This window comes from Henckelia pumila, chromosome 3, assembly GCF_033568475.1.
Source record: "Henckelia pumila isolate YLH828 chromosome 3, ASM3356847v2, whole genome shotgun sequence".
NCBI lineage: Eukaryota > Viridiplantae > Streptophyta > Magnoliopsida > Lamiales > Gesneriaceae > Henckelia > Henckelia pumila.
Window position 1 is genome coordinate 19,647,298 of NC_133122.1, and position 13,507 is coordinate 19,660,804.

Genomic DNA, 13,507 nt, shown 5'->3' on the forward strand with positions numbered 1-13,507 from the left:
TAGGTATAATACCAAATTTTTTGTCCATTACAAGCTTAACCAACCAATAAAAAAAATTCTCCATTCAGAATCGATTTGCACAGCTCCTAGTTTGTGGACAGCCCCGTCGATCGATCATCTTCGTATGGATTTAGATGTGAGTGTTAACTTTTCGAACAATTTTTGTGGTATTGGAGGCGTGATCTGGAATCATGAGGGGCGTGTCATCACAACATTTGGTAAGCAAGTTTTGAATCCGGGGTCAGTTGTGCTTGGTGAATTATTGGCTATCAAGGAAGGGCTTGTTAAAGATCGAAAGTTTCGAAACGTTATTATTACAACAGACTAACTTTTGGCGGTACAAGCAGTTACTGCTCCATTGAGTGATTTAGGATATGTCGGTTTATGTATTTCAGAGATTAATCGTTTGTTTAATGAGCTTGAGATAATTCATTTTTATCATGTTAGAAGAACGGCTATTGTTGTAGCCGATTTTTTAGCTAAATTTGATGTTTCTTCCCATGTACCTTTCTTGTGGGTACCTGAGACTCTGCCTTTGTGGCTGATTAATCTTGTAACTAGTACTTTCAATTTCTAATAAAGTTATAATGTTTATTATCAAAAAAAAAAAAAAAACGTGAATACAATCTAAAACCATTTGATACAACAATCTATTTCTGATATCCATTGCACACACCTCCTCATAGCTAGGTTTTCTTAATTGGCTGTGATTGTTTGCACTATGAGTAAAGAATTCTTGGCAATTTGAAAATCTCGGAAAACCTTTTCATACAAGAGATTAACTCCTCGAATGTCTAGCTAGCAATTCCCCGTGTACCATTGAGAGAGGTTGATTAATTTGTTTTCATGAGCCAAGTAACCAATAATAATGTTATCTCGAACTATCCCGCCCGCACTAAAAAAGGTTCGAGTTCGTATTAATTATAATTATCCAATTAGTAATATAATTATAAAATTAGAGTAACAAAAGAATATGCATTTATAATCACAACGTATTATTAACCCAGTTCTCATGATCTGCCGTTTTTAAATTGTGGTTGACATTTTTTCCTGACTACAGGTTCGACAACAATTAATGTAGGAAATAATGAAAAATATTTAAGTAAACTTAAATATGTTTCATAAGATTTTTTTTTTTTTAGAATAATATGTTTCAGAAGATTAATCTATACTATCTATAAAGGCTGAGAGCCTTTGATATTAATTGTTTTTTTGATGTGTCATGACACACCAAAAATAACTTTTAATTTTACCCTTTATCCACATTTTTCTCAACTTCTTTTTCTCTTCCACCTTTTTTTATTATATTAGATTATTAAATTATTATTATATTTCTAATAACTAATTTTTAATTATTAAATAATATATTATTTTATAAATAAAAATTCATCAAATATTCATATATTATATCATTATCACACACGCAATTCTGTATACTTCTGTTACTAGTATCAATAATATCGGGGAAAAAGTTTAAAATATAACCACGTTGAAAAGGTGGGAAATAGGAGTTCAAAATTAATAGTGGCACTTGCGTAAAAAAAACATTAATAATGGCACCGAGTGAAAAAAAAAATTGAAAAAAATGAAGGTAGGAAAATTGGGTTGACCAATTGATTGAGGATCCGTACGTGAAGTTGTGATATTAATATATTATTATTATTAAACGATTTTTTATTATTAAAAACTAGTGAAATCTAGACTGTAGTGTGTGTAATATAATACATACATTTTAATTATTTCTTCTACACATGCAATTAGTAATTGGAATATGTGGTTTCATATTTTTTTTTATCATCATTTGGATAACATCATCATATTAAATATGTAATTTGTTTAATATGTTAATATTTAAACTTTTATAAGTAAATGAGATATGATAGTAATTATAATTTACTAAATTCCTTAATTAATACATAAAAATGCTAGTTTTTAACTCGTCAGTTTTTTTTTGGTGAAAAAAAACAAATTAGTCATGTGATCAAGTTGGACAAGATCCCAATTACCTTATTTTAAAATTTTAAGAAGTGGACAAAAATCATGTAGGTATATATATGCCTATTTTTTAATTCTAATTATTGTAAATTTTGATTTAATTAATTCTCGAAACACAATTATTTCATACATATTCTACAAAATGAATGCAAACTCAAAGTCTCATCGGTTGTGTGAGCATTTTCAGTCTATAATTGTTTCTGCATCTAAGATTTTACTTGTACTTAAAAAAAAACAGAAGAATTAATAATCAATGCTATATATGAAGATCCTTTAATAATATTCGTATATAATAAAAGCAACCACATTAATTAATTAACTAGAATCATCAAGCGCAAATATTTTTTTCTGATGAAGAAATATATATATATATATATTATTCGTCAGCACATGAAGCTGGTATCTTTATTTCCAAACTTCCATGATCCCCAGAGTAAACACCGAACAAGCTCTACGAAATTCTTTGAAACCTGATTGCTTTGCCAGGGCTTGAAATTCCCTTTCTGTTCGCTCTTTGGCGCCTGGAATGTATGCCAACATTATCAGATCAACGTTGAATACCAGCTTAGAGCTTATGTCTTCGTCCGGGGTCTCCGGAAGAATACGTTCCACGATTATCATTTTCCCCTTCTCCGGCAGCGATTCGCGGCAGTTTTTCAAGATTTTTAAGCACTCGGAGTCGCCCCAGTTGTGAAGAACGAACTGAAATCCAAAATAGACCAACTTTAATTATAATCAGATCGACTTTTGAAAATTAATATTGGAAGATTTGGGGCAAGGGCCCCGGCTCCATCAAAAGAATTTGACCCAATATATATTCACTCATAATGAAATAGACCGTTAATTAAAAAATATGTTTTTTTACAGCCCAAAGTTTAATTAATTGTTTGATTAACGTCACCTTCATCAAAATGGCATCCCCTTTGGGCACGTTAACAAACATGTCTCCGCCAACGTGCTCCACGCCTGCGCATGCATGTAAAATATATAATGCTCATTATCTATATATTATAAACACATTTATATTATATTATATATAAAATATTATATTGTATGTGGGAGCACTAATTATATACCAGGATAAGATGGAGCTTGTTGAACAGCGTGTGGCAAATCGAAATTGATTCCCTTAATTGTTGGATGCTTGGAAATGATCATGTTGAGTGAAGCACCGATCCCTCCTCCCACATCAACCAGAGACTCCAAACCCGCAAACCCGTCGTATGTTTCGACTAGTTTCTTCATGAAAATCGTCGAATTATTGGACATGGCCTGGTGAAATATCATGTTAAATCTAGGATCTGTGGCATGATACTCGTATAGACTCTTTTCATGTGCTTTGTTGAATAGGGTCCCTCCCTCCAGAACTGCATCTTTTAAATGATACCTATAATGTAATCAAGTACATATATATATGATTAAATGATTAATCATGCAACAGCTAGAGTTACAAGATTCAAATATTAATATTTGAAAAACGTGATTATGAATTTTTTTTTCTTAACAAAATATATATCAACACTTGCCAGATATCCATGAGAACCTTGTCCTGAGTCATGATCAAGGCAGGAGCCATAGAAACTCCATCTTCATTCTTAGTCAAGAATCGGCTGACGGGGGCCAGCGAATACATCCGCTCCACCCCGCCATCGGGTAGCGTTTGCTGGCGGCATTTCAGCAAGGAATAGCTGGCCAGCAGGCTGAGGATTCTGTCCAGCATGCCACGCGCCTCCGGGTTGGTGGCGGGGATCTGGGCGGCGAGTTCCGCCGCAGAAACAAAGGCGTCGGGGCCTCGTTTCTTGATGAGTTCGAGGAGGTCCAGCTCGATGGCGGCTTTGAGTACAGAGGGGAACACTGAAGCAGTGACCAGTTGCATTGCAAACAAGAAGTTGGAATCCTCCATTGTAAAGGTTGAGTAATTATCAGAATTAAATTAACAGTCGTAGTGGAAATAAATGAGTTCTGGTTTGTTTAGCTTGAGAATGTTAATATATGGATGGAGCATATTATGATATTTATAGGCAATGTTGATGCCGTACAAGTATGGTTTGAGTTTAATTTATTATTCTTAAAGAAATTTTGTGTATGTGGTTTTGTTTTAATTGAATTATAAAAAATTCTCATAAGATCATTGACGCTTATATTATTTTACGTGTTTTATAAAAAAGATTCGTGAACATCGACTTTGTGAAAAATATATATTTTTATTTTAAAAATTTATGTGCAATTGTTTTATATGTCAATTTTGTTTGACAAATTTTCGAGCTGATACGACAAACTATCATTTTTTATTTTAAAAAATATTAAATTTTATTATATATATGAATCAAATCGACATATTTTACGTACGGATATAGATTTGCAATAACGTGCCAACATGACATTGACTTCTTGTATGGATATGTCTATTTTTTTTTAACAATAATGGATATGTCTATTATTGATAAAATAAATTATGGATACATTTTCTTTAAATACTCAAATCCAAACTCAAATTTGCATTTAATGAAAAAAATGTGTTTGCACTCCCTAATTCACACAAAAATGTTTCTGCACTCCTTTGTCCTACATGTTTTTTTAAGGTAAAAATCGGTACAAAATATTGAAAATATGTGGTACTAATATATGATATTTGAGTACTAACTAGTGATCTGCAAGTACAAAAGATAAAATTTTGGGTACAAAATTTTAGCAATTTTATTTATATCAACACTAGTAACACAAGTTTGGATACTCAATAATTAATCATATAATAATACCAGATCTAAAAAAATTTGGTACTACGATATCATATATTAGTACCATATTTTTAATGTTTTGTACTATTGTTCATTAAAAAAAACCAAATACGTAATTAATATCAATACTCTGATACATGTTTGAATACTCAAAATCATATATCAATACCAGATTTGAAACAATTTATGCTCAAATATCATATTTTAGTATTGTATTTTCAATGTTTTGTATCGAATTTCAAGAAAAAACATATTGACCCAATGAGTGCTGAAACATTACTTTTAGATGAGTTCAAACATTTTTTTATTTTGACAGTGACTAGATGCAAAATTTTGTTTGGATACGAAGATTTAAAGCAAATTTATCCAAAATTATTGGCTAAATGAATTTCAGTAAGTATAAACTTCATAAACACCTATTTGGGGAAATTAAAAGTAGAAACAAGTACATTTCAACAAATAATTGAATTTGAAATCATTGATGAAAGATAATCAAACACCAACCTTAATGTTGAAATCATGTGGACTACGTTCGACAAGGAAACAGTACTTGAAAAAGATCCATCTAGTCTAGAAGGAATTGAAATAGAGTCCCATTAAATGAGTGTTTGATTTTCAAACATGGCCAATAATTTAAGTAAAAAAATCGGTGCCCCCCACCATTTTGGAATCCCAAAACAACATTATAATAATTTAAAATGGAATTTCCCTCCTCCTTCCTTCCCTTTATTTCTTTACCTCCACTTTAGAAATGAACAAAATATGTTATCACTTATCAAAATTCAAAACTCCCTTCCAGATGATCATGAGAAATTATGCAAATCCAATAGATCGATTAAATGAGACACATACATGCACTAATTAAAATTATGCACCCTTATTAAAAAATAAAAAATTAAATTATGCACTCTACACTAATTAGATTTCAATTAATTTGGTGAACCCGAAATAAATCACAATTATATCCTTATCCATATAACATTAATAATGTTAACGAGTATAGAATAACTAGTTTATTTGTAATTTATGAAAGGTATATTTTCGATCTTAATTATTAAATAATATTTGATTTTGCTTTCTAGATAAGTTAAACTATTTGGCAAATATTATGTGTATATTTCGAATATCTTTTGAAATATATTTGTCATGATCAATTATATCTTGATAAGAAAGTTAATAGATATATTAAGTATTCGATATTATCAAGATATGATTTGCTAGATTTGATGGAGTTTTATTCCTACTTAAACATGTTTCCTTATTCGTGTAGGACTCTATCTAAGAAAACCTTCAAGACTTGGATGCTAATCTATAAAGGAAGGTTTTCACGCACAAGATAAAAAAAGAGACTTCAGAGTTCAGACGTACAATTCTCTGCGCATAGACTGAATAATTCGAAGATTCTGAAGCAAGGTTTTGCAACATTCGTTGTTGCTTGTCCCCGTGCTGCCGTTGGTGTTGAAGACATCAGAGACAACACTGTGAGAATAGTGTTGTTCGAAGATTTTTTGCGTCTCTTCAAATTTAGGCTACGGGAGTTGCATCTATTGTTTTTACTCTGATTTATTTAGGATGAAAGTTTGATTTCTCAACTTGTTGAGAAATTTAGGATTTAATGATTTTTCGTAAAATCATTAGTATTGCTTTGTAAGACTGATCTTACTTTTTCTAGTGATATTTAGCCCTAAGGCACCCGCACGAGTTTTTATACTCGTGCAAAATTATTTACTTGTGTTTTATTTACGCTTTAAATTTTCGCTGTACTGTGTTGTTGTTGGTGCTATAACACCAAGTACAACACTGCATGTTTCACTTAACAAACTGCGTACACCGTCTATTTCAATTTATTCTATAATTATCATATCTTATTTGTTTTTTGGTGAAATACTTTTTTTGGTCCATTAACTTGAACATGTTTTGGTTTTGGTTCATTAACTTTTTCAATGTGGGTTTTGGTACACTAAATTTTTATTTTCAGTGATTGTTGATCCAATTGCAAACGTGTCAGCTTCTGATTGGTCCACGTCATCATTTTTGGACCAATCAGAAGTTGGCACGTATTCAATTGGACAAAAAATCACTGAAAATGAAAAGTTAGAGTACCAAAACTCATATCAAAAAATTTAATGGACCAAAACCAAAACATGGACAAGTTAATGGATAAAAAAATAATTTTCCCTTGTTTTTAAAACTTTTTTAAATTTCTAAATATTTTTTATCTTAAATTAAACTTTTGTATATTTAATATAGTTCTGAAAATAAAGTGAAAATTAATCGATACGTGCAAATAACACTAGTAAATATATATATATATATATATATATATATATATATATATATATATATATATGTATGTAACTGAAATTACATAGAATATAATTGAATATCTATCCACACTATTTTATAAAGCTCGAGATTCTGAACTATAGTCGTGCGTAAATCTAGTATAGATAAGTATGAAATTTGCCTTCATCAAGTGACCATTTTTTTTAAAAAAAAATATGGTGATTAAATTAAAATTTTTTAAATAAATTTAATCTTTACACTCCCACTTATTTATTTTTTCTGATTCTATGCTACCCAAGTGTTTCTCATGTTGTACAAAATAAAAGGTATTAATGAATCTTAACGTGATTTGTTTTTTTGGGGTTCGAACAAATATTTTGTACAAAAAACGTCGAGAGTGCTGCTCCCAATAGAGTATATAATCACCATATTTATTGGACCCACCTGGCAACACATAATTCCTTCTTTCTTTTCTTTTCTTTTTTTTTTTCAGCCACGAGAAAAGGGGTGGGATATATATATATATATATATATATCTATCTATATATATATCTATATATATCAATCAGGGGCGGAGCCAGAAGTAGATACTAGAGGGGGCCAATTAGGGCTGTAAACGAACCAAGCTAGCTCGCGAACTTTTCGATCCGGCTCGAAAAAATATTCGATTCGGATTCGAATTTTTCAAACTCGAGCCGAACTCGAACATGTTCGAACTATTAGTCGAGCCGAACTCGAGCCGAAAATATTGTCCGAAAGCTCGCGAGCCTTTATTTAATATATATATATTTATATATTATATTATATAAAATATGATAAATTTATCAAAAGTTCGCGAGCTGGCTCGTTATTTTCGAATCGAACTCGAACTCTCTATCGAATCAAACTCGAGCCGAAAATTAAAAATATTTCGAATTTCGAATATCTCAATTCGAACTCGAGCTCGAACTCGAATACTGAAATTTTGTTATAGTTCGGCTCGGTTCGGCTCGTTTACAGCCCCAGGGCCAATATCAAACTCGAGAAAGATCAAATATTTATTATATATAACAATAAAATTTTAAATATATTATAATAATATCAAATATTACATCAACATTCATCATAAAAAAATATAAATATATCATTATTTCTCGAATCTATTAGAATTTAAATATTCTCTTTGCAAATCACGAATATCGTCTATAACTACAAGTGAACTATATCAACTTTTCGTAAATTTGATTCTCAATATACACCAGCAAACAATGATTAATAATTTCACCTTTCATTATATTATGAAGCATAATTATGACTATATTTATAATATAATTACACATTTAAAAAATAAAAAAATCAATATATTTCAAAATACTAAGAATCCTCTCGAGTACATGTTAAAAATAAATAAAATAAAGAAAGTTATTGTAAAAAAACCCGTAATAAAACATTAATGACAATGAAAATTTTTTTTAAAAAAATGTCTCACAAAAATTTAATATCTTTCAAGAGAGTAAAAAAATAAAATAAAAAAACACCTTTTATTTTGTACCAAAAGGGTTGACCCCGAAGGGGACCCCATTCCACATGAGTCAACACCTTTTATTTTGTAGCCTTTAAACAAGATGGAGAGAAGAGAAGAAAAAATTAAATACCAAATATTGCATGAAAAAATTGAGATCGACATTACATATATTATGTTTCTCAGTTTTATAAAACTAATTCAAATAAATAAAAAATATATTACTATTTTGAGATTATAAATAATTATGTAAATTTTTTTGATGAAATAATAACAAAATTACAACACATATATATACACACATATATAATAAACCTAAAAAAAAAGTTTCCTGATATATATATATATATATATATATATATATATTATATATATATATATATATATATATATATATATATATATATTTCCAGTGTGGTGATATCCTAGTAGGATACCCCGGGTGGCTATACCCCCGGGTGATACCCTACAACCCAGGTGGTCAGGACAGCGGAGCAAGTTCTAGCCCGACTATCTTTAGGGAGTGATCCCTAAAGATAGTCGGGCTAGAACTTGCTCCGCTGTCCTGACCACCTGGGTTGTAGGGTATCACCCGGGGGTATAGCCACCCGGGGTATCCTACTAGGATATCACCACACTCCCTAAAGATGGTGATATCCTAGTAGGACACCCCGGGTGGCTATTACACTGATACTCTATTGAAAATTTTGATATATCGAAATATTCAGTATTTATAACTAGCATATTGATCATACTGAAATTTTGCGGTGTGCCGAAATTTTAGTGCACGGTATCGATATTTATCGTTTTATACCAAAAAATTTTTATGTATATTTTAATTTATATGTCTATTATTTAAAATATAAACTATGTTTTTAATTTATTAAATTGTTTCGATATTTCTTTATATATCGAAATTTCCAAATTTCATATTACCAAAAAGTTCAGTATCGTTATCGTACCGTAATGAAATATTCGACGTACCGAAAATTTCAATAAATTCGATATTTTTCAGTACGATTAACTCAGTATACTGAAATTTCAATATTTTTTTCCACCTTTACATGAGCCACACCACCAAAATTCCAAACCTCAACAAATTAAAAAGTCACCTGTATTTGGTGACATTCATTCTTAATTAATATCAGAAACAGATAAATGTTTTCCTAATATCAATAATTGACTAAAAAACAAAGATACGTAGACAAGTTAAACTACAACAAAACAATAGCTCGAGGCGAAAAGTAAGAGACACATATAGTTCAAATTATGAAAAGTTGAATACGGGAACCTTCCTCGGAATAGTCATATCAATAATTCGGGCAGGCATGCTCCTGCCCATCTCGACGCGACATCGAGCGGGTTGGAACCCAACTCACCATATGTTGCGGATATGGATGTAAATGAATTGAACGGTTCACGAGCTATTCGAAGTTCGGCTCGATAAAAAGTTCATTCGAGCTTGTTTGTTAAGCTTATCGAGCCGAACCCGATCGAGCTTGATTTCGAGCTCGATAATTTCCACGAGCGAAGTTTGAGCTTGAGTTTAAGGGTGTTCGGCTCGTAAGTTCGTGAACATATTTGTTAATAGGCTCGGAAACTCGATCTCGGGCTCGACTCGTTTAGGAGGCTAGCGAGCTCGAGCTCTGCTTATTTAGGAGGCTCGCGAATATGTTAATTTAATTTATATGACTTGCAAACCCGAATTCGGTTCTTTTATCTAGTTTGAGTTTGATTCTTATATATATTTCGAATATGCTATATGGGTTGTGAGAAAGCTCATGCTCGACTCATATGTTGAGTGAAAAAATAAAAAATATTAATACTAATGCAAATGACATGATCAGAACATAATAATTTGTTGAAAAACATATGAATTTAATTACAATACATAGGGCGTAACCAAAATTTGCATGTTTTATTTTAACTTGAAAATCATTATATTAAAGTGCTCTTAAAAAGACAATAAATAAAATATTTATATTTGCAATATTAATAATAAATGAAAATTCAATCAATAAATTTCTAACAAATTGAAATAACAATTTTATTTAAAATATCTTACAAGAATTAGAACTATATAAGATAGATGAATGATATTCAAAATTTTAGTTAAAACTTAAAAGAAGTTATGAAATTTTCTAAATTAAATTAAATTTGTTGAGTTAAAACTTGTTAACTCAATATATGTATATGCACAACATTTTAATTAAGTTATAGAATATCATTAAATAAAATATTTCATATACAAACAAATCGTGTCACAAGATGAAATGCTTATATCTCGTTTAAAAAAATAAGAGTGTAGTGGTTTTTTAAAAAAATTTAAAATAAATGTAATTTTTTTAAATTTAAAAGAAATATCTATTATAATAATTAAGCCATACAATAAATTTTTCTATACTTGTGAACTAAGCATAGACATTGTTGATTTTCTTCAAGGGTAAGTGCTCAGAACTTGAGTTTAACATTCTTGGTAATTGGGAGCTTCATATTTTATTTGAAAGTTATAAAGATAAATGAAGCTTGTATTTTGAGTTTATTAATTATTTGAACGTGTGATGAATTTTTTGGAATGATGAATATAACTGTGTACCATACAGTAGAGAAAAGTGCACATTGAACTTGTACAGCTTGGAAGCAGTCGAATGTTTGTGGTTGAAATTTTCATTTAGAATTTGATATGTAATAAATTCGGATATTTCGGGATATATCATGACTTAAACAATTAGTAATGATGTTGTAAATTCATAAAGATCAAAAATTTTGATGAATGAAATTGAGCTGGGTTGGAGGTTGAAGTTTCAGATCTTGGTAAGATTGTAAATCAAGTTATAGTCAATTTTATCGAGAAATTATAATCGAAAAAAATCAAACTCAAGATCTGTTGTATGCCTGATGAGCCAAAAAACGAGCATGAAAACCATCTTGCTTAACGAGTCCGAAAACAAGCTCGCTAACGAACCTGCTTAATGAGCTCGATTATGAGCTTGAAAACGAGCTCGTTTAACGAACCCGAAAATGAGCCTAATTAACGAGCTCACTTATGATCCTGAAACTCGCTTAACAAGCCTGGAAACGATGTCACTAACGGGCCTGCTTAACGAGATCACTAATTAATTAATGAGCCTGAAAACGAGTCGAACTCGTTACTATTATAAACGAGCCGAGCTCGAGCCCGAGCTTGAGCCGAGCTCTTATATATATCAATCGAGCCAAGTTCGATCCTAATAATGTTCGACTCGGCTCATTTACATATCTAGTTGCCCCTAGTTGCGAATGTGTTGCGGATTGTGCGATCCAACCTGCCAAAAAAATTGAAAAAACAAAAAAATATATATATATAAAAACCATACACAAATGATATAAATATTTACATATTCGATACCATAAATAAATCATTATACATAATATAATTTTTCAAAATTAAAAAATTGTACATAAATTATCATAAATCATAAAATTATTTTAAAGCTTAAATCAAATTTAAATCATTTCAAATAATATAAATTATTCACAATTTATCAACCATATATAAATTATTAGAAATAGTAATTGTGACTATAATATAACCCATTTCGACTTGCCTTCAGACCGCCAAAAACACAACCTAACTTGCACTTTTTAGCAACGGAGACACGGAGTGGATTGACGACGGACTAAAATTGAATTGACAATTCTACCTCAGATACGTTGTTTTCAAGGTTTATTTAATTTACTACTTTTTAGTTTTTATCATTGTTTGTGGAATGGCAAAGTAATGGTGTTTCTACTTCAAGAATTGTTTGCTGTAATATTCGTGATTCAATCGACAATACCTTTCGATTATTTGGAAAAACTGCAATGAAATTCCTCGATTTTTAACTTACAATCACGAGAATCAAGAATTTTTTTTTGTTTTACTGAGATCGTTCGAAAAAAATTTATATATATACCCCAAATTCCTCGATTATTAACGTCTTATAACTACAAGCATCAGCTAAATCGTCTTTTAACTAAGATCCACATAGTTGCATGTAAAACCATATGCATAATTCACTACAACAAAAAAAACTAATAGATAAATGTGGAAAACCGTTGTTAAAGAGGTATCTGAAACCGATGTTTAAGGTCCCGTTGTTAAAAGTATGATAAAACACAAGGGTTTTTCATCGTTGTCATTTTGAACCAACGACAACGATTTTTCACCGTTGTTGTTTTGAGCCTATGACAAAGATTCTTATCAAGAACAATATCGAGATATCACTGTAGTGTCCTGTTTTGTTACATCTGAATATATGTTCAAAATATTGGGTTGAATGGAAGACTTGAAATTAATGAGTTTAAATGTATTTTAATTGTTTAGATAACTTAGGGCACCCGCGCATTGATAGCGATTAATCCGCATCATTCCACCTTCCATCTCTTCAAAAAAATATGGGGTCCATATGCCACATATTCATTACATTAACACTTTTTTATTATTAATACATACTCACATTTATTTAATATCAATATTTATTATTTATGAGTCCCACTGTCCATTCATTATTAAATAAATAAATTTCTAATTTTGTTTACAATTTTACAATTGTATATTTTTTTGTTTTGATTAAAAAAAATTAAAACAAAAAATAATATATTTTAAAAATATGAAATAACCGTTGGGGCTCTAGATATTACTATTTAAATAAATTGTAATTATTTAAAATAACCTTACGCGTTAAATAATTATTTTTTTAAAAAAATTAATGAAAGAGTTGTTATTTACTTTACAAACGGATACATATATACTTACTATATACATTTATATTGAAGCAACCAACGGCTATTTTATTTTTTTTCCTTTTTTTTACATTTTTTTAATTGCAAAATATGGGAGAATGTGAATGAGACATAGATTTTCTCTCTCTTCCATGCATTAATACGTTAATGCAACGTTAATGCAAATGAATTTTTGGGCTGACTTGGCAGCCCAGATTAATAATCCATGCACCCACATTGATGC

General features: G+C 30.2%; 1 protein-coding gene across 1 annotated transcript; it reads right to left on the bottom strand.

Annotated features, from left to right (window-relative positions):
- Positions 1-2,290: 2,290 nt before the first annotated feature.
- Positions 2,291-3,955, bottom strand: LOC140892859 (caffeic acid 3-O-methyltransferase 1-like). Its single transcript, XM_073301883.1, has 4 exons — positions 3,522-3,955; positions 3,072-3,382; positions 2,897-2,961; positions 2,291-2,697 (listed from the first exon to the last, which is right to left on the bottom strand). Exons 1-4 carry the CDS (start codon positions 3,896-3,898, stop codon positions 2,401-2,403), a joined length of 1,050 nt encoding a protein of 349 aa, XP_073157984.1. The 5' UTR covers positions 3,899-3,955; the 3' UTR covers positions 2,291-2,400.
- Positions 3,956-13,507: the final 9,552 nt, after the last annotated feature.

Bases quoted from the DNA above. Each gene is read 5' to 3' on its own strand.
- LOC140892859 (XM_073301883.1), bottom strand. From the start codon at position 3,898: ATGGAGGATTCCAACTTCTTGTTTGCAATGCAACTGGTCACTGCTTCA. The intron at 3,383-3,521 runs GCAAGTGTTGAT...ATTACATTATAG, and splicing joins AAGGTTCTCATGGATATCTG to GTATCATTTAAAAGATGCAG. The intron at 2,698-2,896 runs GTGACGTTAATC...TTTGGATTTCAG, and splicing joins GGGATGCCATTTTGATGAAG to TTCGTTCTTCACAACTGGGG.